We start from the raw sequence: 24191 nt of genomic DNA, 5'->3' as shown, positions 1-24191 counted from the left end.
ACTAAAATATATATATATATTTTTGGAATGAAGTAAAATAAAAATGAAAAATAACCTAAACTACATCTTATGTCTAAATTGTGAAAATATCCTTTGTTTTCGTCGTTGTCAATCAACATTAGAAAGGGGCATTTTTCATCGTTTTGAATATATTTGCTGTACGTCTGTACAGAAGAAGGATGCTCATTTGAGAATTGTAGTTTAGATTATTACATAATACTAAGTGTCCCCTTTTTTTCGACAAGCACTCCATATTAAATAAAATAAATAAATAAAATTGAGCATTTTCAAAAACATTAAAACTAACAAACTTGCTCCAAAAAAATAAAATAAAACTAACTGAATAAAAAGAAAAAAAGAAAGTCAAACCAAAATACAAACTACGGTAACTATAATGAAAAATCCCAAACTTTTATAACTCTGGATGAGACGACTTGTTGCATGTTTTTGTCCATTTTAAAATAATTGTTTATGACTAATGAAGACAACTGAAATTGAACTCTGATCTTCACAAACTTTATTCTTTACTTCAATTATGACTGAAAACAATAAAAACATTGAGCACGCTTGTATACAATTGCACTGCAAAGTTTTCCCCTCCGTGCTTAACCACCCTCCAATTATACCGCCCGTGTCGCCGGGATACTTTTGAGTTTACCCCCCTTTCCCTTATTAAATGCCCTCATGGCTTTGCTCCCCTCCCCCTTTTTAGCCCTCGACCCCCTTTACCCTCCCCCTGTCCCATCCACAGTCCTTTTAATCTGGCCGGTCAGAGGGAACAGGAGCAAGAAAGTGTACATGCGGCGCGTTTATGGCTGTGTGACCGTTTTTTTTGTTTTTTTGTTTGGGTGCGATGCAGAAGACGGACCTATCTCTGCGCCATTTCGCCGGTGGGTTGAAAGAACTGGCCTCCATGAAGACTGACCTGTCCCAGTACGTGGCGGCGGCCGATTCTGCTCTGCTGGAACAGCAGCTGGAACAGCTTCACATCCAGTGGGAAGAACTGTGTGCCAAGGTGAGGAAAGGCCGGAAGATGACGGACACAACAGTAGACATGTTGAAGTGTTGGTGCAGGTAATTTGGTGCGCTCGGTAGTCAAGTTGTGACTGATGTGATGGTACGCCATGTGATTTGTTTATATTTTTGTAATCTCGTCATGCTAACAATGTCAAGCTAAAAAAAAGAACGCGGTCAGACGAATATGTGTAATATGAATTCATTTTTCCCCCTCTTTTTTCTTTTTTTTCTTAATTTTTTCTTTTTTTTTTACTCCTGGAAAGAAAGCAAAAAGAAGAGTAAAACTGGCCGCGTTGTCAGGACGCAATAAATAAAAGGAATAAGAAAAAAGGGCAAAATTTAAAAAAAAAATTAAAGGAGAGATAAAAATGCGTAATATGAATTTAATTTTTTTTCTTTTTTTCTTTATTCTTTCTTTTTTCTTCTCTTTTTTTCTCCTGGAAAGAAAATAAAGAGGGGGAAAAGAGAAAAAGGGGGAAAAAAGGAGAGAAAAAAGGTGTAATATGAATTAATTTTTTCCATTTTTTTTCTTCTTCCTTTTTCTTTTTTCTTCTGTTTTCTCCTGGGGGGGAAAGAGAGAAAAAGAGGACAAATCTGAAAAATGAAGGAAAAAGAAAAATATGAGAGAAAAAAAAGTGTAATGTGAATTCACATGTATGGTGTTCCGCAGGGCTCAATTCCAGGACCTCTGCTGTTTTCATTTTTCTGTTTTCATGGTCCAGTCAAAAATTGGAACAAATTAGCTACTAGTTTTCAGCTGAAAACTTTTGACTACTTTTCTGTGCAATCAGATGTTGACTGACAGATTTCAACATCAAAATTAAAACCTGCCCTATCTTTTTATTATGTGTCTGGCAGCTTTTAATGATTCATTTAGAAGTTTTAAAAAGTTGCCTGGCAATTTGCTCCATCCCCTGGTCAGTATTAAAATCGAAATGTTTTTTCCCCACATTTCTATAACAGTTGCCGGGAAACTTTCAGCAATAAAAATGCTGCCTATTTTTCAATCCAATCCAAATGTTTACGACAGCTCTCGGCGTTTAACAAGCTCAACCTGCTTGCTGACTAATCACATAGCACTTTAGCTGATTCCGTGCATGCACTGCATGAACGCAGGGTCAAATTCCTACATTTAAGTCTTTTTGGCTCAAACACAAACTCACTCTTGTTCTTGCGCCATTATGTCATTCCGTCAGTGAACAAAGATGGCCGCACGGTGATTTACGCTGGCACTAATTGGGTCTCCACTTGAAAATGGACGCCGTCACCTGCTCCACCTTGGCAGCAGTTAATGAGACTCACAGATGCAACAACAGCAGCAGCAAGACATTGTGCAATTAAAGTGGAATTAAATTTGCACAGTATATAAAAGTGTCTATTGATTCCATGTCATCTCTGAGCCACACTCGTCTCTGCCGCCTAGTTAACAGGTTGTATGTTGGGGGGGAAGCCACTGGAATGGCTCCGACAACCAGATGGCCCGGGCTGAGCTCAAGTGATTCAGGGGGCGGCGGCCATTGTTTTCACGGGGGAGCATAAACTCCTCACAGGGCTGACAGCGGCTCCGAATGCCTCCTTTAATACTCAAGGGCCACAAATCGTGTGTTGAAACAGAACCGGGGCTTGTTTGGATCAAATAAATGCCACCAAACGGGAAAATACAACCTCTGCAAACAAACCACTTTTGACCAAACAAAAGATCATCACCGCCTCTGCTGTGCGATGTGATGTTTTCATGGCCTTAAGCTGTTATTAGGAAAATGGACCTTGTTAATCAGCCAGGCTCTATTGAAGATTTTCTCCCATTCAGCTGATTACTAAGATTACTGAGAGATTAGACGATTACTATAGAACAGGAAAATCATATTTCATGCTCAGTTTTTTTAAATTTTATTACAAAGACAATATCTGAACGCTTACTATAAAATCCAATGAATAATGCTCTTTTTTTTGCCCCCCCCCCCCCCACAAAAAAAATCCTAGATTGAGAGGTGAATATTATTAAATTAAATTAAGAGATTTAAAAGCAAAGAAGAAAAAAAAAAGCTTAGTAAAATTAAAATTCATCGCAAGACCTTAACTCATTCACTGCCATTGACGGCTATCGACGTCAAAAACTCATTTGAACTATTTCTATTAGTTTCACATTTTTTTCCACTTTTGTTTCCTTCAAAGATGAAAATACTTGTTCAAAATAGAACATCTCTTCAATTTTCTTAGCCCAAATACATTCGATTCCAAATGACCAACAAGATCAAAGTTCACAGATACAAAAGCAATGACGCAGCGATGATGTCATGGCATCGCCACAGAATACAAACCGAACATCCAGTCGCTTTACTATGATGTCATCCCTATTCTAACCAGGGGTCATAATTTTACAGTATGTTGGGATTGCTGTTACGCGATGAGTTATTTATAGCCCTCAAGTTATTGCTTTGACATTTCGGTTTAGTGACATCATCTCTCATCATTTACACAGATTTGGAGTTGAGTTACCGCTTTGTTTATTTATGCCTTATAATCCTGTAATCAATTTTCAGAGTTGCGCAATATTTTTTCGGCTAATGTAAAAAAACCGCGCATGCTTCTTAGTGCTACATCTGCCATTGTGAAGTTTTACGAAAAGTGTCTTCTTAGCTATGTATGTCTTGCTCACTATCGCATTTCACCCTTGCCAGGTGTCGTTGCGCAGGCAGGAGATTGCTGACCGCCTCAGCGCCTGGACAATTTTTAATGACAAAAACAAAGAGTTCTGCGATTGGCTGACCCAGATTGAGAACAAGGTGTGCCACAGCGCAGATCTCAGCATTGAAGGAATGGTGGAAAAGCTGAAAAAGGTAATTCGGGGCTAGTTTTTATGCACGGTTATGCTTTTTTTCAATCCATACAGATAAACCAATCATTTAGAAAGTGCCGATGTCGATAACCGATAAGTAAGGCGGTAATTGTTTGCAAGATTGACTTGGAATGCAAATCTATTTTTGAGTCCTACTATAACGCTAACATGGACAAATACGTTACATAAACCTTGTGTTGAAGCACCAGGAAGCTGAATTTCATTGACTATCTCTGCTTCAAAGAAAACCAGTAACTCATTTAAATTTTGCCAAAATGTAAAAAAATAAATAAATAAAAATATTATCTGGTTAATCCGTTTGATGTCAAATTAGTCGATAATTATCGGCCACCAATATTATCGTGCATCCTTAGCAAAAACTAAGGGTGTCAAAATGAGTGTGTTCATTTTGAGTTAATTTTAAGTTGCTTTTTTTTTTTTTTCCCGGAGAATTTTAAGTTGCTTTAATGCCACTCATTTTTTTTAACAAGTGGTTAATTACCGCCCCTGACTTGTAAAGCATGTACTGGGGAATTCCAACGCAGCAGACACGCCCACGTCAAAATTTAGCAGTAATTAATGTAATAATAATGCATATATCGGTGGAGACTGGAGTCAAGTTTTACAATTTTAAAAATGTGCAGAATTACACAAGTTACTCATGTTAAAGATTAGATAGCTCTTAATATGAAAAAACAACAACTGTTGGCTGAACTGTTACCAACATTTTATAAATGCAGTTATGCCATCTAGTGGCTAAGAAATTACCTCAATATCACTCTAGTTTTTTTTACAGTACAGTATATCTTTCTAATTGTATGAATTATTATGAAATTACTTTATCACTGACTTAAAGATGCAGCCATTTTTCTATTAGTTTAACTCCCCCCCCCCCCACACACACTTTTATGCTAACCAGACTATGAAAACTGTTAAACTATAATTAAAAAAACATATATATATATTATTGTACATTTTATTGTCACTGTAGAACAGATATAAAATTTGCGATTAATCTTGAGTTAACTATTGAAGTCATGCGATTAATTACGATTAAAAAAACAACGACACCCCTAGGAAAAACACACCAGGCCTCTTTTGAGAACTTACTGTCTTGTCATCTTTATGAAGTGGTTTAATGGTGTCATAGAATGGGGGCAATCACAATTCAGTGTGGTCCCACTGTAAATCGGGGCACGCAACATTAACATCCGTATATACGCAACACGGTCCATGCTGATTGTAGCAGACGGTGGCCTGGAATGGAATGGCTTTGTTCATACGCAACAAAACCTTTTGTTACCTTCCGCGTCTCATCACCAGGCGTCAGTCAGCAAAATAATTCCATTGGAAATGAAAAGTCACTTTTGTACCTTCCGCGTCTCATCACCAGGCGTCAGTCAGCAAAATAATTCCTTTGGAAAGGAAAAGTCAGTCATTTTGGGGCACTCTTTGTTTATCATCTTTCTATAGGATTGCATGGAGGAAATCAATTTGTTCAGTGAGAATAAAAGCCACTTGAAGCATCTGGGAGAGCAGCTGCTGTTAGCCAGCGACGAGGCCAAGCAGACTCAAGTATGCGGCTCCCTGCAAGAGGTTAACCAGAGGTGGCACAACCTTTTCAGCCACATCGAGGCCAGGTCAGTACACAACCTGAATGTCCGTGTTGGAGATTGGCTATAGATTGACTGTAATGGGCAAAGCTGCAGAAAAGGACAGGCGGGGTCAGCAGGAATATACGGTCAGAGATACAGAAGAAGGCAATTCTACCAAAATCAGTAATATAAGTTTCCGTCTTTGTCGGACTTGTTGAGCCATTTAAAGAATAAAATAAAATTCAGACTGTAAGGCGCACATCCCCGTTCCTTAATCGTGTTGATTTTCTTTGGACTTTCTTCTTTTGACTGTAGAAGAACAAGTGGAAGCAGCAAAAGTAGAAAAGTAACAAAAAAACTAAGCCTGAAATTCAAATAGCATTTTCTTTAACAAAATAAAATAAAAACGAAAAAGCTTTAAAAGAAAAAGAAAAAAGAAAAAAAAACTTACATTTTACGATTACAAAACTTGATATGAAAATGTCCTTCGTTTTAGTCTTTGGTAATTAATTTAATGCATTAACCTTTGGAGATGATTTTAAGTCATTCACTGCCATTGACGGCTATAGACGTCAAAAATTCATTTGAACTATTTCTATTAGTTTAACATTTTTCCCACTTTTGTTAACAAGAATATAAAAACCTAGAGAAAACATTTTTATTGTACATTTTGAACAGATATAAAATTTGTAATTAATCATGACTTAACTATTGAAGTCATGCAATTAATTATTATTAAAAATTAGGGGCGTCGGGTGATCATTTTTTAAAATTGTAATTAATCGCATGACTTCACTAGTTAACTCACAATTAATCACACATTTTATATCTGTTCTAAATGTACAATAATTCCCCCCCTATGTTTTCATACTCTTGTTAACAAAAGTGAAAAAAAATGTTAAACTAATAGAAATCGTTCAAATGAATTTTTGACGTCTATAGCCGTCAATGGCAGTGAATGAGTTAAATGTTATTTTTAGTAGATTTATTTTTACCATGCTTCTTTTTGAATATTGCGCACAGATAATACACATTTTTCTTTAATCTAAAACTAATACTAAAACTAAGCAAAACTAAACTAAAACTAATCATTTATTACATTAACTACAACTAATAATAACTAACATAACCACCCTGAAAACTAACTAAAATGAAAATTTCAAAAACTATAACCCTGGTGTGACGTATCGCTAATTTAGCATATGGCTTACTTACGCCACAAGGCTTTACTATTTACAACACCAAATATGCAATAACTGATTAAGATTCAACCTTTGGTCACAATGCAGCTCAGGATCCTAGTTAAGGGAAACCATTTGAAACTGCCTAATATATATATGTCTCTTTTAAAAAGCACAATATGTCGAATGTGAATCTATCCACCTGCTGCTGCTCCCTCAGCTTTGCAGCTGTTAGGAAAACATGACTTCTAATATTCACAAAGCAGGTTAAGCCCCCCCCCCCCCCCCTAATTATAAAGCAGACCCCCGCAAGACAATGTTGTGCAGGAGCAGCTGCTTGAATCCTCTGATAGGTCTGCACACTCAGCCCAGCCACAGCAACAGAAAAAAAAAAAACTTAGACAGGGCCATATGTCCTTATGTCCACTTCGACTATAACCCTCCCCCCCCCCCCTCCCCCATCAGGGTAGGGAGGAATAGGAGAAGGGGAGTGGTCTGTCAGCATCAATTATATCAGTAATCCTGAAAGCGCGATTCAAAATGAGCATTCAAGTGGGGGGGGGGGGGGGGGACACCCTCGGCAAAATATGGATGGCAACAAGGATGCATTGTTTGGAATTTGCTCACAAACGAACAGAAAGTATTCCAAACATTCCCTGGAATTGTCTCGTGAAGTCTTTATAGTCAACATATAAGAAATAGCTCGTAGACAGAGGACAACTACCCATAAATTGTACTAATGCCTTTTTAAGATGTGAGATGTCCATTTGTATGTCTTCGAAAGCCAACTGCTGTCTTGGGTTACAAGAAGGAGAGAAGTGACTTTATAAACAATGACTCATGTAATAGGATGCACTGTCTAAATAGTGGCGGCAACGAGATGTTAAATATAGTGTTTATTCTTTTTTTTATAATGTTGAAAATTGTAAACGACACACGGCGATTTCCTGTTCTGAATTGAAATGGATAAATGAGGTAGCCGCTTCGATTGGCCGGGAGTTGGCTGCGTTCCCTCCCACAATGGCGCGCACCGGAGCAAATGCCAAAAGACAAATAAGAAAGAAAACGCCGCCCAGTTAGGTTGAGTTAGGGCTGTGCAATTCATCGAAATTCAATTATTACACTCCACAATTACAAAATCAGCATAATCGTAAAAAAAAAAAGAGAAAAAGGTTCATACACATTTTTTGAGTTGTTTAAATGTATACTCTTGAATGGGATCCTCCCTTCGCTTTTAGCATGAGCGCTAGGCTAACTATGTTTAAAAAAACGAAGCATGTGTTGTATTTCAATATCCAGTGGATGTTATTCTTATTGTCGCGTGTTAAGTTTTACAGTTAACTCCAAATGGCATGTCATTGGACATCTTAAAGGACGCTTAGGGGGGGGACAACAGAATAACCAGAATAAGATACGCTACACCCTTGCTCGTTGCTAATGCTACGCAAGCAAAAATGGTGCATTCAGGGTACTTTCACAGCGTCGGAAACTTTGGTTTTCTTCGATGATAACGTTTTAAGTGGAAAATAATCGGCCATTTGCCCCGATTGGCCGATTGTTTTGGCAGATGTTTGAAAGGTAGTAACCTCATTTTCAACAAGTAGCTGTAAATTGAAGCCCATCTTTGTCCACCAAGCAAATAATCCTCACTCATCCTTCAGCTTTCCCCTTTCGCACATTCCGCTCTTGTCCTTCTCCGAATGGACCCCTGACCGGGTTTTGTGTCTTTGTTCGGCCTCCGCATTAAGCTTCTGGCTTTTGTTGAGCTGTCGAAGGTTAGATCGGGCCAATGAGCGCAAAAGACAATTTAGTAGACTGCAGCGGGGGGGATTTACACCTACGACACTGTCTTCATTTCGCCACCATCAAACCTGAAATGTCAACTTGAAGCCGCCATTTGGATTGCGTCACACTGAGGGTGTGCGTGTTCGTTCAAGTCGCATTTACAGTTTGCTTAGGGTTTCGTGCTTGAATTCCAGCATCTGTTACGACCCTCGCAAACGTTCTCGAGCCTCCCATTTACACTCCCGAGTTGTTTTTAAGCGCTCATTATTCGAGCCGAGAGCATCTCCATCTCAACGCTGACCGGCCGGCCTTGATGGTCCTCAACAGGAGAGGAAGGATCCGATGGGGGAATTAACTCAAAACTCCTGAATGGGGCACACTTCAGGCTTTTTTTTTTTTTTTTGAAGTCTCTGGGGAGAGCTTCTATTGTCCTGGGTGTTACTATGACGCCAGTTAGGGAGTCGCTGTTACCATGGAGACAGCGGGGGGGGGTTTAATAGAAGACACCTGAGAAGAACATTTTTCTCTTTGCTTTGATTGTTTTTATCTGTTTGGCTTTGGTCCCACCATGCCTTGGGTGGGAAAATGAATCTCATCAAACAGGAGACATTTGGCTCATCAGAGCAAAAAAATACTTTGTTGTTGTTGTTGCTGCAAAAATAGTCAATTAAAATACATCTATTAAAAATTATATTATAGAAGAGGATTCGGGCCAGTGACGAGAAAAAAAAAGTTTGGCAGGATTCTCACTTTAAAGTGAGAATTCTGAGATTAAAGTGATAAAGTCAGAATTTTCTGACAATAAAGTGAGATTCTCACTTACTTCTGACTTTATTCTCAGAATTCTGACAATAAAGTGAGAATTGAGAATTCTGACCTTTTCTCACTTTCTCTCACTTTAAAGTGAGAATTTTGAGAATAAAGTCAGAATTCTCATTTTAAAGTCAGAATTTTGTGATTAAAGTGATAAAGACCGAATTTTCTGACAATAAAGTGAGATTCTCACTTTAAGGTCAGAATTCTGACTTTATTCTCAGAATTTTGACAATAAAGTGAGAATTGAGAATTCTGACTTTAAAGTGAGAATTCTGACTTTTTCTCACTTTAAAGTGAGAATTTTGACAATAAAGTCAGAATTCTCACTTTAAAGTCAGAATTTTGAGATTAAAGTGATAAAGTCCAAATTTTCTGACAATTAAGTGAGAATTCTCACTTTAAGGTCAAAATTCTGACTTTAAAGTGAGAATTCTGAGAATAAAGTCAGAATCCTCGGCAAACTTTTTTTTCTCTTTTCACTGGCCCTAATCCTCTTCCGTAAAAAAAAAAAATCTCATTGCAACAACAATTCCAAATCTCATTAAAATTCCAAGTCAGAAGATAAATATCTGCCGTCTTTGTATTATAACCTCAAGCCCTTATTAATAAAATCTTTTCTGTTCTGGAGTTCCCGTCTTTTTTCTCACAGTAAAATCAGAACGATTACATTTTGCCTTTAATATAGCTGGAAATTGTGTCATTATTTGATTAGATATAATATTTAATTTGCTGCTGTACCTCCGCTGAAGTCTTTTTCTGTTTCTGCGGCTCACACTATAAAAAAATAAAACAAATAATAGCTCTAAGCATCTCAAAGAAATGGGCAAACTTGAAGTTTGACGTGTCTGTGTGTTGTTAAGAGTGACAAAGTTGAAGGAGACTTTGTTGAGAGTGCAGCAACTGGACAAAAACATGAGCAACCTCCGATCCTGGCTGTCGCGCGTGGAGGCTGAACTGTCCCGGCCCATAACCTACAGTGTGTGTCACCACCAGGAGATACAGAGGAGGCTGGCTGAGCAGCAGGTAACGCGCAGGAAACCACGCAATTGGCCATTTCCGCTTTTGTTGACGCGCCCTTATCATTTTTGTTCTTACCATTTTGATGAATAATTCATGACAAATCGCTCCATTGTTCAGGATCTGCAACGGGACATAGAGCAGCATACGGAAGGCGTCACGTCTGTCCTCAACCTCTGCGACCTTTTGCTAAGGGACGAAGATGCCGCTGGCAGCGCTGAGGTGGAATGTGACTCCCTGCAGGAAACCAGTCAGAGCCTGGACCAGCGCTGGAGGACCATCTGCGCTATTGCTCTCGACAGGCGACTCAGGTAGGAACGAACCACGGATAACTTGAAATAAGCCTTGACCGTCCCTACATATCATGAAATGCTACTACTTGTTTTAGGGCTGGACCGATTATCGGCCTTTTTACGAATCTGAAGGCCGATAAAGCTGGTATCTCAGTGAGCAATGAGTGCTTGCGAACGTAGCAACATTTGGGGTTTTCATCAGGATCTTTTTAAACCTTTTATGAACCCTGATGAATACTCAAACGCTACATTCGCATGCATTTGTCGCTCAGTCAGATAAAGCGAACTTTTCATTTATGGATTTATTTAACTTTCCACTTCATAAAAAGAAAAATGATGCTGACATTGGGAACTCCCTACACTTTTTAATTTTGAAAATAAAAATAAAAATTATTTAAGAGGAACTCCCTACACTTTTAATTTGTTAAAAATAATAATAATAATAATAATAATTAAGAGGGACTACCTACACTTTTTATTAAAAATAAATAAATTCTGCGATTGGCTGGCAACCAGTTCAGGGTGTGCCCCGCCTACTGCCCGAAGCCAGCTGGGATAGGCTTCAGCGCCCCCCGCGACCCTTGTGAGGACAAGCGGTTAAGAAAATGGATGGATGGATGAAATAAATAAATTAGGAGGAACTCTCTACACTTTTTATTTTTTTTAAATTAAAAAAATAAAAATAAAATTAAGTGGAACTCCCTATACTTTTTATTTAAAAATAATAATAAAATAAATAAAATTAAGAGGAACTCCTTACACTTTTGATTTTTTTTTATTATTATTTTTTTTGAGAGGAACTCCCTACACTTTTTATTTTTAAAAATTAAAAAAAATGAAATAATATTAAGAGGAACTCTACACACTTTTTATAAAAATAAATAAATAAAATTAAGAGGAACTCCCTACACTTTTTATTTTCAAAAATGTAAACAATAAAATCAAATTAAGAAGTTATGTTAAAAATTTTGGAAAACTTTATTTGAAGTAGAAAACTTTAGGGAACTGCTGACTTGCTTCGTTTTTAATTGAGCTTAACATATGATGATGACACCTTGAGGCTGCTCATTTTTTGTTAGAATTTTTAAACAAAGCTGTCAATTATTTATATGATTAAAATTAAAGGAAAAATAATTTCTTAAATGCTGACGCTAATATTTTATCCTTTACTGCAAACGAATATCGGCTTGAAATATCGGTTATCGGTCTCCTTGACTACTAATAATCGGTATCGTGCAGGCCATGAAAAACAACAACATATCAGACTATCACTAACCTATTTTGTTACTGCCGTTATGTGTTGTATTTCTAATGAAACTGAATATTTGGAACGGCGTCTCGAAGGGTGTAGTTATACACAAATTTCACAAAATACCCCCCCCCCCACACACACACACACACACACACAATTTCTGTCAATTTTTCATCCCTCCTTGTAGGATTGAGGAAACATGGCGACTGTGGTGCAAGTTCCTCGAGGACTATTCACAGTTTGAGGATTGGCTCAAGATGGCCGAGAGCTCTGCTGCCAACCCGAACTCAGGCGATGTTCTCTACGCGGTCGCCAAGGAGGAGCTAAAGAAGTTTGAAGCAAGTTGAGAGGATGGACGTGATTGGTACTCCGTTCTCAATACTAAATGATCATGCCCATGTCCCTTTTAGAGTTTCCAAAGGCAGGTCCATGAGCGGCTTACCCACTTAGAACTCGTCAACAAGCAGTACCGCCGTCTGGCCCGGGAGAACCGGACGGACCGCGCCAGCCAGCTCAAAGCTATGGTCCACGAGGGCAACCGGCGTTGGGACGTTCTGCACCGACGAGTGGCTGCGATCCTCCGCAGGCTCAAGGTACAGGCCAGAAATATGGAGGAGCAAAACTGCCAAAATAAAAAATACATCTTATATTAAAAAGATAATTTTTATATTAAATATAAAGCAGAGCAGAGCGTTTTTATTAATTGATTGATATTTAATTCTATTTATTTATTTATTTCGACATTTATTTTTACTTTTATTTATGTATTTATGGATATATATTTAGATATATTGTTTTTATTTCCTTTTATTTATTTATTTATTTATTTTTGTTTATTATATTTTTTATATCCGTTTTTATTATCACTTTTTCGTCATTTATTTATTTATTTATTTATTTTACTCATTTATTTATTTTTAATTTTGGCAGTGTTGGTCCTCCATACAGAAACACTTCATCAGCTCATCATATTTTGTCAACTCCAAAGACCAAAGTTGAATATTACAAATCTTGTTGCTTATTTCCTGATCCTTCATTTATTTATTTATTTATTTTTAATTTTTTACTCTTCTTCTTCCAGTATTTCACCGGTCAGAGGGAAGAATTTGAAGGCACTCGGGAGAGCATGTTGGTGTGGCTGACAGAGCTGGACCTGCAGCTTACCAACGTCGAGCACTTTTCTGAGAGCGACGTTCATCACAAGATACAACAGCTGAGTGTGAGTGAAAAAAAAACAAAATAATTGATCCTTGGCCAGGGCTGGCCTGGCTATCTGGCATTCAGGGCTGATACCCGATGGGCCAGTTTCTTTTGGGCGCACTCAAAAAGCAGTTGGGTCATTCATGGACCAATCCTCTACTTGGGTCACAAAATTTGTCAACTTGAGTCAAAAAAATGGGTATTTTATTGTAAAACAACTCATAAATATTGGTTAGATCTTTTCCTTGGGTAAAAAAAAAGGAGGTAATTTTGTATAAAACAACCCAGAAAGTTGGGTCAAATTGACTCATAAAGTGGATTGGTCTATTTTTGATCCATAATTGGGTTACTTTTTGACCCAACTGTTTTTAGAGTGTGTGCTAGAAAATACAGACAATGGTTTGGGACCATTAACTCATTCACTCCCCGCCATTTCCACTGAAGCAACCCCCTTCACTCCCGGCTGCTTTACTGGATTTTGACTGATTTTGCAAGGCCCACAAAATATTGTGTTCCATTGCTACGAAATCACGGAACCTACCAAAATAAAGATTAGAGTCTCTTCTTTCATCAGGAAAAAAAAGTATATTTTCTATCTGTTTCCGTTTTGCAGCAATTAGCATTAGAATATAACTAAGTTAAGCTAAGAGCTTGTAACATAGCCCTGGCTGATCTCTTATACTCTGCTGCCACCTGCTGGCCATTTTTTGGTAATAACTACCATTGCTTTAAGCGTCCTCTTCACGTCAGAATCTGCATCAAAGCCTTCTGTATGCTCTTGCATTAAAAAACGTCTAAACACGTTTTGGGGACTAAAAGACAAAGCATTAAAAAAACGTATATACACGTTTTTGGGTTTGAATACGTTAAAAATATGAAATGGGAATGTATTAGTGCAGCTAACTAAATGAGTGCAGAAGACATGTCGCGACTTGGTACCTGCTTGAAACGTGAAGGTTCGAGTCCAAGGTCTCCATTTTTCTTTGAGCAGAGTTTCCAGAAGGAGATCATCGTCAACACGGAGCGCATCGACGGGCTGATCGTGTTTGGAGAAAGTCTCATCCAGAAGAGTTCGCCCCAGGATGCTGCCCTGATAGAGGAAGAACTAGAAGAGCTTCACTCCTACTGTCAGGAGGTTTTCAGCCGACTGGTTCGATTCCACCAACGTCTCAGTCAGCCCTTGGTCAGCTCAATTTTATCCATTTTATTGCATTTATTGATTAATTTTTTGGTATCACTACTTGCCCATCCATAATTTTTACAATTGTATATATTATTTCCTATTTTGAAGAATTTCCTTTTTTTTTTTTTGACCTTAGATGATCACCGAAGAACCAGAATTCTCCGGCACCACCTTTTCCCTGGAGTCCAGATTGGAGCTGATTGGCCGGCCCTGGCTGGGGCGGAGCCAAGGAAGCCTCCCGACCACGCCCTCACACCTGCTGGCCTTCCCGCTGGAGCATTCGGGGCGGGAGACGCCCGCGAGCGTGGACTCGCTGCCGTTAGAGTGGGACCACACCGGCGATGTGGGAGGGTCTTCATCCCATGAGGATGACGAGGATGACGACGAAGAGGGAATTTACTTCAGTGCATTGTCAGGTAGAAATAATACTTAATACTCCCATAAAATGCACAAATGTACTTGTTGACCTTCCAGCAGCGCATATTTTCTCTTTTCTCTATTCGATAAGATCGTTTACTTCATTTATAAAAATTTCAGTCATTGAAAATGTTTCCATAGTGATATTTGATTGGATGCCAGAAAAAAAAATTGAATTTGATTAGGATTGCGCGCATCTGCTGCAGGCCGCTTCCCCAAAGACGTTGCTGGCTCATGAGACCGATCGTGTGTGGGTCCGTTCTTTTTTTTTTTTCTTTTTTTCTTTTTTTTCCCCCCATTAAAAATATTTCAACATTTTCTGCCTCATTTGCGTCTGCCGACCCTTTTCCTCATGAAGCCGCTTTTTGGAAAAGCGTTCAAAGCCAAGCAAAATTGATACGCTCGTTTTTCTTGCGTTTGACACATTCTTGATTGAAAAAGTTGCAGCAACCGCGTCAACGTGACGCTTTGGGATCCGTCGGCCACGTGGTTTCCTATTTCCTGACGATGGTCCCAACCAATCACGTTGCTAGCTGAGCGAGAAAATCGACCCTTCCCGCTTACCTGCCGATAATTGTGAAGCCCCCTCCCTCTCCGTTAACCAGCATAATGACGTTTACTGTCCCCCTTCTGTTGTATTTAGCACATTCTAATGTGTCCACTTCAGTTTTACAAGTCATTAGTCTGATTTTACACGCATTTGAAAGTTTCCAGCTGCAGCTTCGCTGGACACATTTGTTACACGACCGCACAATCTCGTCTGACACGAGCGCTAATAAAAATACTAATAAGGTTGCTTTGACAGATGTGTCAGACTGTACTTTACTTATCATATATCAATTGATTTTTTTTGTGTTTTAGTTTTTTTATATATATATATATATATTTTGTCCCTCTCAAACAAGGCCAAAATATTAGGAACCCCTCTCAAAATAGCAGTTTAGTTCATTTTATAACCCCATTATTTAAAAAAAAAAGTAAAGAAAAAAGTTCTATCACATCAACGTACATTTTTTTTTAAAATAAAGCGATTGACCGATTATTGGCCGATATTTGTCATTTTGACATTGTTTGTATAAAAACAGCTAGTTTTGTTAGCCATGCCAGCTGGGTCTTGCTAGCCACTCTTTTTAGCCGCTCCAGCTAGTTTTTGCTAGGCACTGTTGTTAGCTGCTCCAGCTAGTTTTTGCTAGGCACTCGTGTTAGCCACGCCAGCTAGGTCTTGCTAGCTGCTCTTGTTAGCTACTCCAGCTAGTTTTTGCTAGGGACTCTTGTTAGCTGCTCCAGCTAGTTTTTGCTAGGCACTCGTGTTAGCCACGCCAGCTAGGTCTTGCTAGCTGCTCTTGTTAGCTACTCCAGCTAGTTTTTGCTAGGTGCTATTGTTAGCCACTCCAGCTAGTTTTTGCTTGGCACTCTTGTTAGACATGCCAACTAGGTCTTGCTAGCCGCTGTTGTTAGCTGCTCCAGCTAGTTTTTGCTATCCACTCTTGTTAGCCGCTCCAGCTAGTTTTTGCTAGGCACTCGTGTTAGCCACGCCAGCTAGGTCTTGCTAGCTGCTCCAGCTAGTTTTTGCTAGGCGCTCTTGCTTCAAAAACATTGCATTCTATTAGTTCACCACTAGATGGCACTAAATAATACACAGTGTCCCTGGAGTATCTGTAATACAAAAAATATAAAGATCCACTAAGAGTGTTTTACACCGTGAAATTGTAAGAAAGCTTTTATGAGGCATGAGTATTAAAAAGGACATGTCGAATCGGTAAGATTACCGAATGAACAATACTGAGCTCTCTCAGGGGGAAAAAAAGCTTGAATCACCTTCACTGAATGAGTCATAAGAGACCCTGCTGCTGACCGGTACTCTATTAATCATGTGATATTTTTACTAGCCCACAAAGATTTGACAGGTACACTATAAACATATTTTTGGGAAGAAGACATTTGAGCTGAATGGGCTCGGCTGCATTTCAAGTTTATTACGTTCTGTTATTATGTTTCAGTATCAGGCAGGTCGATGGCTGCCCATGAGTCTCCGATATGGCGATCAACAGGAGATGCTGGCGTAGGCAACATTGAGGCTCCGCCCACTCTCAGCAGCACCCCTGCAAAGCAGGTCTATGTACGTTTCACAATTTTATTATTATTTTTTTTTTTTACAACTATACCCTCAACTGTGTGCTAATTGAGTGTTATTTTGTCTCCAGTCGCAACAAATGTCCCAGTGCGGCGACAACGTCGAAGACATTAAAAGAGCTTCTCTGATCCTGGATGATGAAAAGCAGCCAGAAATTGGTTTGGCCATTTTGGATGCCTCCGACAAGCAGTCTGGTGAGCAGCTCCTGCAAAACAAAACAAAATGTTCAATATTAGCTTATGCTGAGAGTTTTGTTTGCATGAGAGGCTCCTCCCCCAGCTGATGCGTCTGCTCTCGCAGGGGTGATTGAACGCTGGGAGCTGCTCCAGGCTCAGTCCAGGAACCAACAGGCCGAGGCACAGAATGTCACATCTGACCTCGATGATATCATTTCCTGGCTGGACAACGTTCATCCGGAACTCGACCGCCTCCAGCAGGCGCACCCGAGCGACAGGATTGTTGACATGGCAACCAGAGCGAAGGAGATGAAGGTAACAGTGAGGTCCAAAATGAAATCAGGGTAACTAAAACTGTTGGATTGTTAACTCATTCACTGCCACGGACGGCTATAGATGTCAAAAATTAATTTGAACTATTTCTATTAGTTAAAAAAAAAATCCCACTTTTGTTAACAAGAGTATGAATACCTAGAATTTTTTTATTGTATTAGAACAGATATAAAATTTGTGATTAATCGTGAGTTAACTAGTGCAGTTATGCGATTAATTACGATAAAAAAATGGAATCGCCTGACGCCCCAAATTTAAAAAAATATTTTCTTTAAATAAAATGATTTTTTTTTAAATAAATAAAAGATTATTAAAAATTAGGGGCATCAGGTGATTAAAATTTATAATCGTAATTAATCGCATAACTGCACTAGTTAACTCAGGATTAATCACAAATTTTATATCTGTTCTAAATGTACCCCAAAAAATTCTAGGCTTTCATACTCTTGTTCACAAAAATGGAAAAAAAAAAGTTAAACTAATAGAAATAGTTCAAATCAATTTTTGACGTCTATAGCCGTCAATGGCAGTGAATGAGTTAATTTTCTGTGTTTGAGTTTCTTTGCCATTTCTGTCCTGCTAAAAAATCATGTGCTGCAAGTACGATTACATTTATGCATCCACATGGGCGCCAAATGTTGTGGCTTGTACTTCTTTTAACTAATCCCGCTATCTAACAACAAAAACAACTGCAATATGTTTCTACTCTTTTTTTGAAGGAAATACAGAAGATGTTCACACACTACAAGCCGATCATGCTGTCGGTCAACCTGCGTGCTCTGCAAGTCCCGGAGCAGCAGGAGAGGCTGGTTGATTTGAACCAAGCCTGGAGCCGAGCGTCGACACTTCTTCAACAGTGGGAGAGCACGTTGAGAAGGACTCTGATGCGATGCCAGGTTAGAAAAAGTGGAAATGATTGTTAAAGTAACCGGGAGGTCCTAATTTCATCATTTATATCTCAATCAACTTCGTCAGCATTCCACATGCATTCAAATCTTAGCATTCAGCTTTCAAATTGCACTTAGTCTAGTTAGGGTTTTGGAAATTTTCATTTTATACTTTTTATTTTGTATTGAGTTTTGTTTTTGAAATTTGGTTTTTCATTGTGTTTCTGTTCGTTTTATTTGATTTGATGAATTTTAGTTATTTAAAAAGTGTACAGTTTTAGTTAGAAGGGGTGTTCCAAAAAATCGATTCTCATAAGAATCGCGATTCTCACTTAGTACGATTCAGAATCGATTTTAATTGTCCCAAAATCGATTTTATTTAAATTATTTTATACTGTCTTGCCTTTGTCTGTGTGTGCCTTTTTTTGGAGCGCTGTTCATGTTGTACTCGATTTGGCCACTGAGGGGCAGTGTGGTTCCACGCGGTCTAATACACTGTTAATTTGTAGCCACATTAGAAAAAAAGAAGGAAAAAGTCACGATCAAGTTATTCCAATAAAAGTTGTCTTTTTGCAGTGTGGAGCTGTTCTTTTGAGTGATAAAAGTGCCGCGAGTAGCGCGCTAATTAGCATTAGCGAGTCAGACTGGAGTAGATCATTACAATTCCTTGAAATCATTGTCAATCAAATCATTTTGAATCAAAAAGCGTCCTTAATCGAAAATCGATTCTGAATCGAATCGCAGACCCAAAAAATCGGAATCGAATCGTGAAACATTCAAAGATTCCCACCCCTATGAGTTAGCTTTAGTATTAGTTAAACAAAAAAGTGTATTACTTGTGCTCAATATTTTAAAAAAAAACCACCATGGTAAAATGATTTTCGAGTTAAATGAAAAAGCAGACGAGCCGAACCATTGGAGGCAAAAGTCAAGCACGCCTAAGAGCGACGTCATCTGAAAGTGCTTTTCTATTGGCTGCTGCTAGATGACATCACTTCCGTGTGACACACTTTCAAACGTCTTTATTCCAGGTAAATAAATGTACTTAAAATAACATTTAAAATAATCCCCAAATGAATTTCCAAAGACTCAAATGAAGGACTTTTTTGCTGGAATTTTTGTTAATTGCGTAAACGTAAAATGTAGTTTCAGTTAGTTTTCGTTAAAAAAATTAATCTTTTGTTTTTATTTTATTTTGTTAACATAATTGTTTGTTTTTTTTCGTTTTTGTTAACTAGAATAAACATTTATGTGATCCGCGAAAGTAAATCATGTGCGTCAACTTCCATGACGCATGACGTTGAAAATGTACCCTTTTTACACTAACTTGAACAATAATTATAGTATTATAACAAACTATAGTATTATACTAGAGACCAATTTATCAAAATAAAAAAAATAAAAAATTCTCCACAGTTCGCCTCCCAGATAAGCAAAATTCCACTGTAGAAAGACTGTAGTAAGACGAGCAGATTGCGATTGGACTCCTCTACGGATGGCTGCATGAAAATATTTATTTTTAGAGCTTGTAGCTATTCCATCTTGGAATCTTATTTACATACACATTTATTTCACATTTTTTTAAGAAAACATCGATCCTATAGCTCAAAAGCTTGATGTGAGAGAAAAACTGAGAACAGTTTTGAATTCCGCACCCCAAAATTTAAAACAGCTGTCAGTCCTAACTCGACACAAAATGTTATCCTTGATTTGTGATTTCAAAACGAGTAACACATGCATTTTGTCGCGTATTTATTGTGAGACGGAGTTTGACACCCTCTTGTTCAATGATTTCAACAGTAGATTAAAAAAAAAAAAAAAAAACGTCCATTTACAAAACCACTTTTAACGCAATACCCATTTCTTAGTTATTTAAGTGGATCCAGGATGTTAAGCAACGGAGGGAAAAACAAACCAACAGATGCGTCCGAGAACGCGCCCTCCTCGGAGGCACTAACCGCAAAAAAGCATCCGTCATGCAGGAGTTTGACGAGAGCCTCCATTCTCTGCTGCTGTGGCTGGCGCGCGCCGAGAAGAGACGCTACGCGGTGGACGGCGCGGGTCCGGAGACACCTGTTCAAATCGTACAACAGCGGCATCGCTCGCTCACTGTAAGCACGTCTCTTACTTTCCGCAAAAGTGTATATTGGACTGTCAAGTTATTCCTGGATTTAATAGCAAATTGGTATATTCTTATGCGACCACACATTTTGTATGATAAAAAATCGAATCGAATCGAATCGAATCGCAAATTTTTTACCTGGTTAAATAAAAAATAAATGAATGCATAAATTTATTAAGCTGTTGATTATCCAATCAGTTAATTGACTCATCGGATTAATTTGGTTAAATAAAAAATAAACGAATGCATACATTTATTAAGCTGTTGATTATCCAATCAGTTAATTGACTCATCGGATTAATTTGGTTAAATAAAAAATAAATGAATGCATACATTTATTAAGCTGTTGATTATCCAATCAGTTAATTGACTCATCGGATTAATTTGGTTAAATAAAAAATAAATGAATGCATAAATTTATTAAGCTGTTGATTATCCAATCAGTTAATTGACACATCGGATTAATTTGGTTAAATAAAAAATAAATGAATGCATACATTTATTAAACTGTTGATTATCCAATCAGTTAATTGACTCATCGGATTAATTTGGTTAAATAAAAAATAAATGAATGCATACATTTATTAAGCTGTTGATTATCCAATCAGTTAATTGACTCATCGGATTAATTTGGTTAAATAAAAAATAAATGAATGCATAAATTTATTAAGCTGTTGATTATCCAATCAGTTAATTGACTCATCGGATTCATTTTAATTTTGCATTAAAGTATATTACAAAAGCATTTTTTTCACCTGATTTAGTGTTTTTTAACCAGTGATTGGTGGTTATTTCGTACTTCGTATTTGTATAGTTATTTATAAAAAAAATAAATAAAATAAAATAAAAAGGTGGGGTGTTGATGTTGTACTATGTAACTAACCTACAGAAGAGGATAGAGGCCAGTGACATTTTGGCAGGATTCTCACTTTATTCTCATAATTCTGACTTTGAAGTGAGAATTGTCACAATTCTGACTTCAAAATCAGAATTATGAGATCAGAGTGAAATCGTAATTCTGAGATTAAAGTCAAAATTCTGACCTCAAAATTACGATTCTGAGAATAAAGTGAGAATCCTGCCAAACCTTTTCTCTCTCTTCACTGGCCCGAATCCTCTTCTGTAGTAACCGATTCGGTCAGTGGTTTCCAAAGTAAAAGCAGATGTTTGAAAATGTCACAGTAGATAAAATCAGTCTTCTTTCACGAAGGACTACAGAAATGACTGCTGAGGATTTGGATCATTTTAAATAAAAATAAAAAATAGCTCGATTATTAAAATAGTTGTCGATTTAATTTGATCATCGATTACTAATCGAGGAATTTTGACAACTCTACTTGAGAATGGAAAAAGGAGTCAAACTTTTTTGTTGTTGTGGCTGCTCTGCTCAGCTCAGCTCAGCTCAGCTGACTTTGAATTGAACGCAATCCTAATAAACGCAGCGAGTGGCTCCCCACTTCTGGGAAGACGTCACAAGGTCATTGAAACGAAACCAAAACGATTGCACTTTGTCAAGGATGTAAAAAATTGTGAAAGCAATCTGTCATCAATGTAATATTTGCATTCAGGCCTTGCTGGAGGAGCTGCTGGAGAGGCAGACCCAGCAGGCCTCGCTCCAGTCTCTGTGGTCTCAACTGCGGCCGGAGGACGGGGACGAGGGCCAGGACGAGGTTCGGGAGAAGCTCCACGTGACGGGCACCAAATTGAAGTTACTCGTGAAGGGCGTCACCGAGGATGTGAGCGTCCTGCGACAACGTCTGGTAAACTCCCATTTTCATCCTTTTGAGATTTGAAAAATGTTTTATAATACATTCTTTATTTTTTTATTTTTTTTTAAACAGGAGTGCGACGCTTCCGGAGGTCAAAATATCACTATTGAATCTTCTCAGGACGTCACGCAAACAAAAAAGTCTCCTTCTAGTAAAAGGTACAGAAATTCTCAATATTAACTCATTGACTGCCATTGATGGCTATAGACGTCAAAAATTCATTTGAACTATTTCTATTAGTTTAACATGTTTTTCCACTTTTGTTAACAAGAGTATGAAAACTTAGATTGTTTTATTATACATTTAGAACATATATAAAATGTGTGATTAATTGGAAGTTAACTATTGAATTCATGCGATTAATGACACTTAAAAATGTTAATCGCCTGACGCGATTTAAAAAAAGATTTTTGCGTCATGCAATTCAAAATTTTAATTGTAATTAATCACATGACACATGACTAGTTAACGATGAATCACAAATTAACTATTTCTATTAGTTTAAAAAAAATCCACTTTTGTTAACAAGAGTATGAAAACCTAGACATTTTTTTAATATTTTTTTTTTTTAAGAAAAGATCGTTAAAAATTAAGGGCGGCAGGCGATTACAATTTTTAATTGTAATTAATCGCATGACTAATAGTTAACTCACGATTAATCACAAATTAACTATTTCTATTAGTTTAATTTTTTTCTACTTTTGTTAACAAGAGTATGAAAACCTAGACATTTTTTTAATAATTTTTTTTTTTAAGAAAAGATCGTTAAAAATTAAGGGCTGCAGGCGATTACAATTTTTAATTGTAATTAATTGCATGACTAATAGTTAACTCACGATTAATCACAAATTAACTATTTCTATTAGTTTAATTTTTTTCCCACTTTTGTTAACAAGAGTATGAAAACCTAGAATTTTTTTTAATAATCTTTTTTTTTTAAAGAAAAGATTGTTAAAAGTTAAGGGCGGCAGGCGATTAAATTTTTTAATTGTAATTGTAATCACAAATTTGTTATCTGTTCAAAATGTACAATAAAAAAAAAATCTTTACAAAAGTAGAAAAAAAATGTCAAACTAATAAAAAGAATTAAAATGATTTTTTGACGTCTATAACCGTCAATGGCAGTAAATGAGTTAAGAGAGCTTTTTTGTTTGTTTGTTTTATTCCTAATTGTTTGCATGTGCCACCCAGAACGAAGAAAGACTCCTCCTCCTCCCCACCTCCATCCTTCTTCAGTCGGGTCCTACGAGCCGCCATCCCGTTTCACCTCCTCCTGCTGCTCCTGCTGCTCCTCCCGTGTTTGGTCCCCCGGTCAGAGAGAGACTCCAGCTGCACCGTCACCAACAACTTTGCCCGATCTTTTCATCCCATGTTGCACTACACAAACGGACCCCCGCCCACCTGATCCGAGAGATAGGCGTGGACGATGAACAAATGTTTTGAAAACTTGACGCTTGGATTTGAACTGGAGCAAAAAAATATCCAAAGTCTACAAATATTATGTATTTATTATAGAAAGGACACGATAGGGACAAAAAAATATTGGGGCATCAAATCAAAATTTTTGGGGTGACATGTTTCCGAGGTGTGTCTCAATACTTTTGCTCATTAGTCAGTAACCTCATTTACGTTAAAAGTAGGTCATCAGCGACTCATTGTATTTTTAAAATAGTCCAACAGAATTAGATTTATGGTAATTCTTCACTGTAGATTTAGCACATTTTATATGTACAAAAATAATATAATAATTTATAACCACTCCTGAATGGATATTGGTCTTGCATTTCTAGCAACTATTTGCTGTCTATATCTGTGTGGTTTTTTTTAACCTTGTTGGATGTACTGAATCCCACCAGTTTTTTATGCGCATTCACCGAACCCTTCTTTATTGAAAAATAAAATATATTTTTTTCAAATTGCTTTAAAATGACCACCGTTGTTTTCTTAAGATGGAACCCAGGGAACAGCAGATACAATGAAAACAGCAGAGGCCCCAGAATTGAACCTTGTGGAACACCATACGTTCCGTTATATACACAGAGGTGGCAAATCCAGGTCCAGAAAGTAAAAACCCTGCCACAGTTTGGCTTTAGCGCTAGGTGCTAGCTAGCTAGCTCCTCAGGTTGCGCATTTACTTGCTAGGGAGCTAGCTAGCTAACATTAGGGGTTTAAGCC

At 37.6% G+C, this 24191-nt stretch overlaps 1 protein-coding gene across 6 annotated transcripts in view; it reads left to right on the top strand.

Annotated features, from left to right (window-relative positions):
• The window catches only part of syne2a (spectrin repeat containing, nuclear envelope 2a), a 57559-nt gene extending 33602 nt beyond the window's left edge, over nt 1-23957 (top strand). For 5 of the 6 annotated variants that reach the window (XM_086060922.1, XM_086060918.1, XM_086060920.1 and 2 more), the window contains 18 exons: nt 860-1015; nt 3699-3857; nt 5330-5496; nt 10094-10256; nt 10371-10561; nt 11983-12133; nt 12206-12388; nt 12877-13014; nt 13987-14178; nt 14315-14594; nt 16596-16714; nt 16800-16923; nt 17030-17220; nt 17958-18134; nt 20108-20236; nt 21816-22007; nt 22089-22174; nt 23208-23957. In XM_086060922.1, the coding sequence (XP_085917048.1) occupies nt 860-1015; nt 3699-3857; nt 5330-5496; nt 10094-10256; nt 10371-10561; nt 11983-12133; nt 12206-12388; nt 12877-13014; nt 13987-14178; nt 14315-14594; nt 16596-16714; nt 16800-16923; nt 17030-17220; nt 17958-18134; nt 20108-20236; nt 21816-22007; nt 22089-22174; nt 23208-23421 (3012 nt within the window). In that variant the 3' untranslated portion in view covers nt 23422-23957. The remainder of the gene's footprint in view (nt 1-859; nt 1016-3698; nt 3858-5329; nt 5497-10093; nt 10257-10370; nt 10562-11982; nt 12134-12205; nt 12389-12876; nt 13015-13986; nt 14179-14314; nt 14595-16595; nt 16715-16799; nt 16924-17029; nt 17221-17957; nt 18135-20107; nt 20237-21815; nt 22008-22088; nt 22175-23207) is intronic. The other variant, XM_086060919.1, reaches the window with a different exon arrangement.
• The last annotated feature ends 234 nt before the right edge of the window (nt 23958-24191 follow it).

Source organism: Leptonotus elevatus, chromosome 18 (genome assembly GCF_054856555.1).
Source record: "Leptonotus elevatus isolate MCC_2025b chromosome 18, RoL_Lele_1.0, whole genome shotgun sequence".
Lineage (NCBI taxonomy): Eukaryota > Metazoa > Chordata > Actinopteri > Syngnathiformes > Syngnathidae > Leptonotus > Leptonotus elevatus.
Note: the sequence above shows the minus strand (reverse complement) of the source record. Positions and strands in the feature narration are given on the sequence as shown.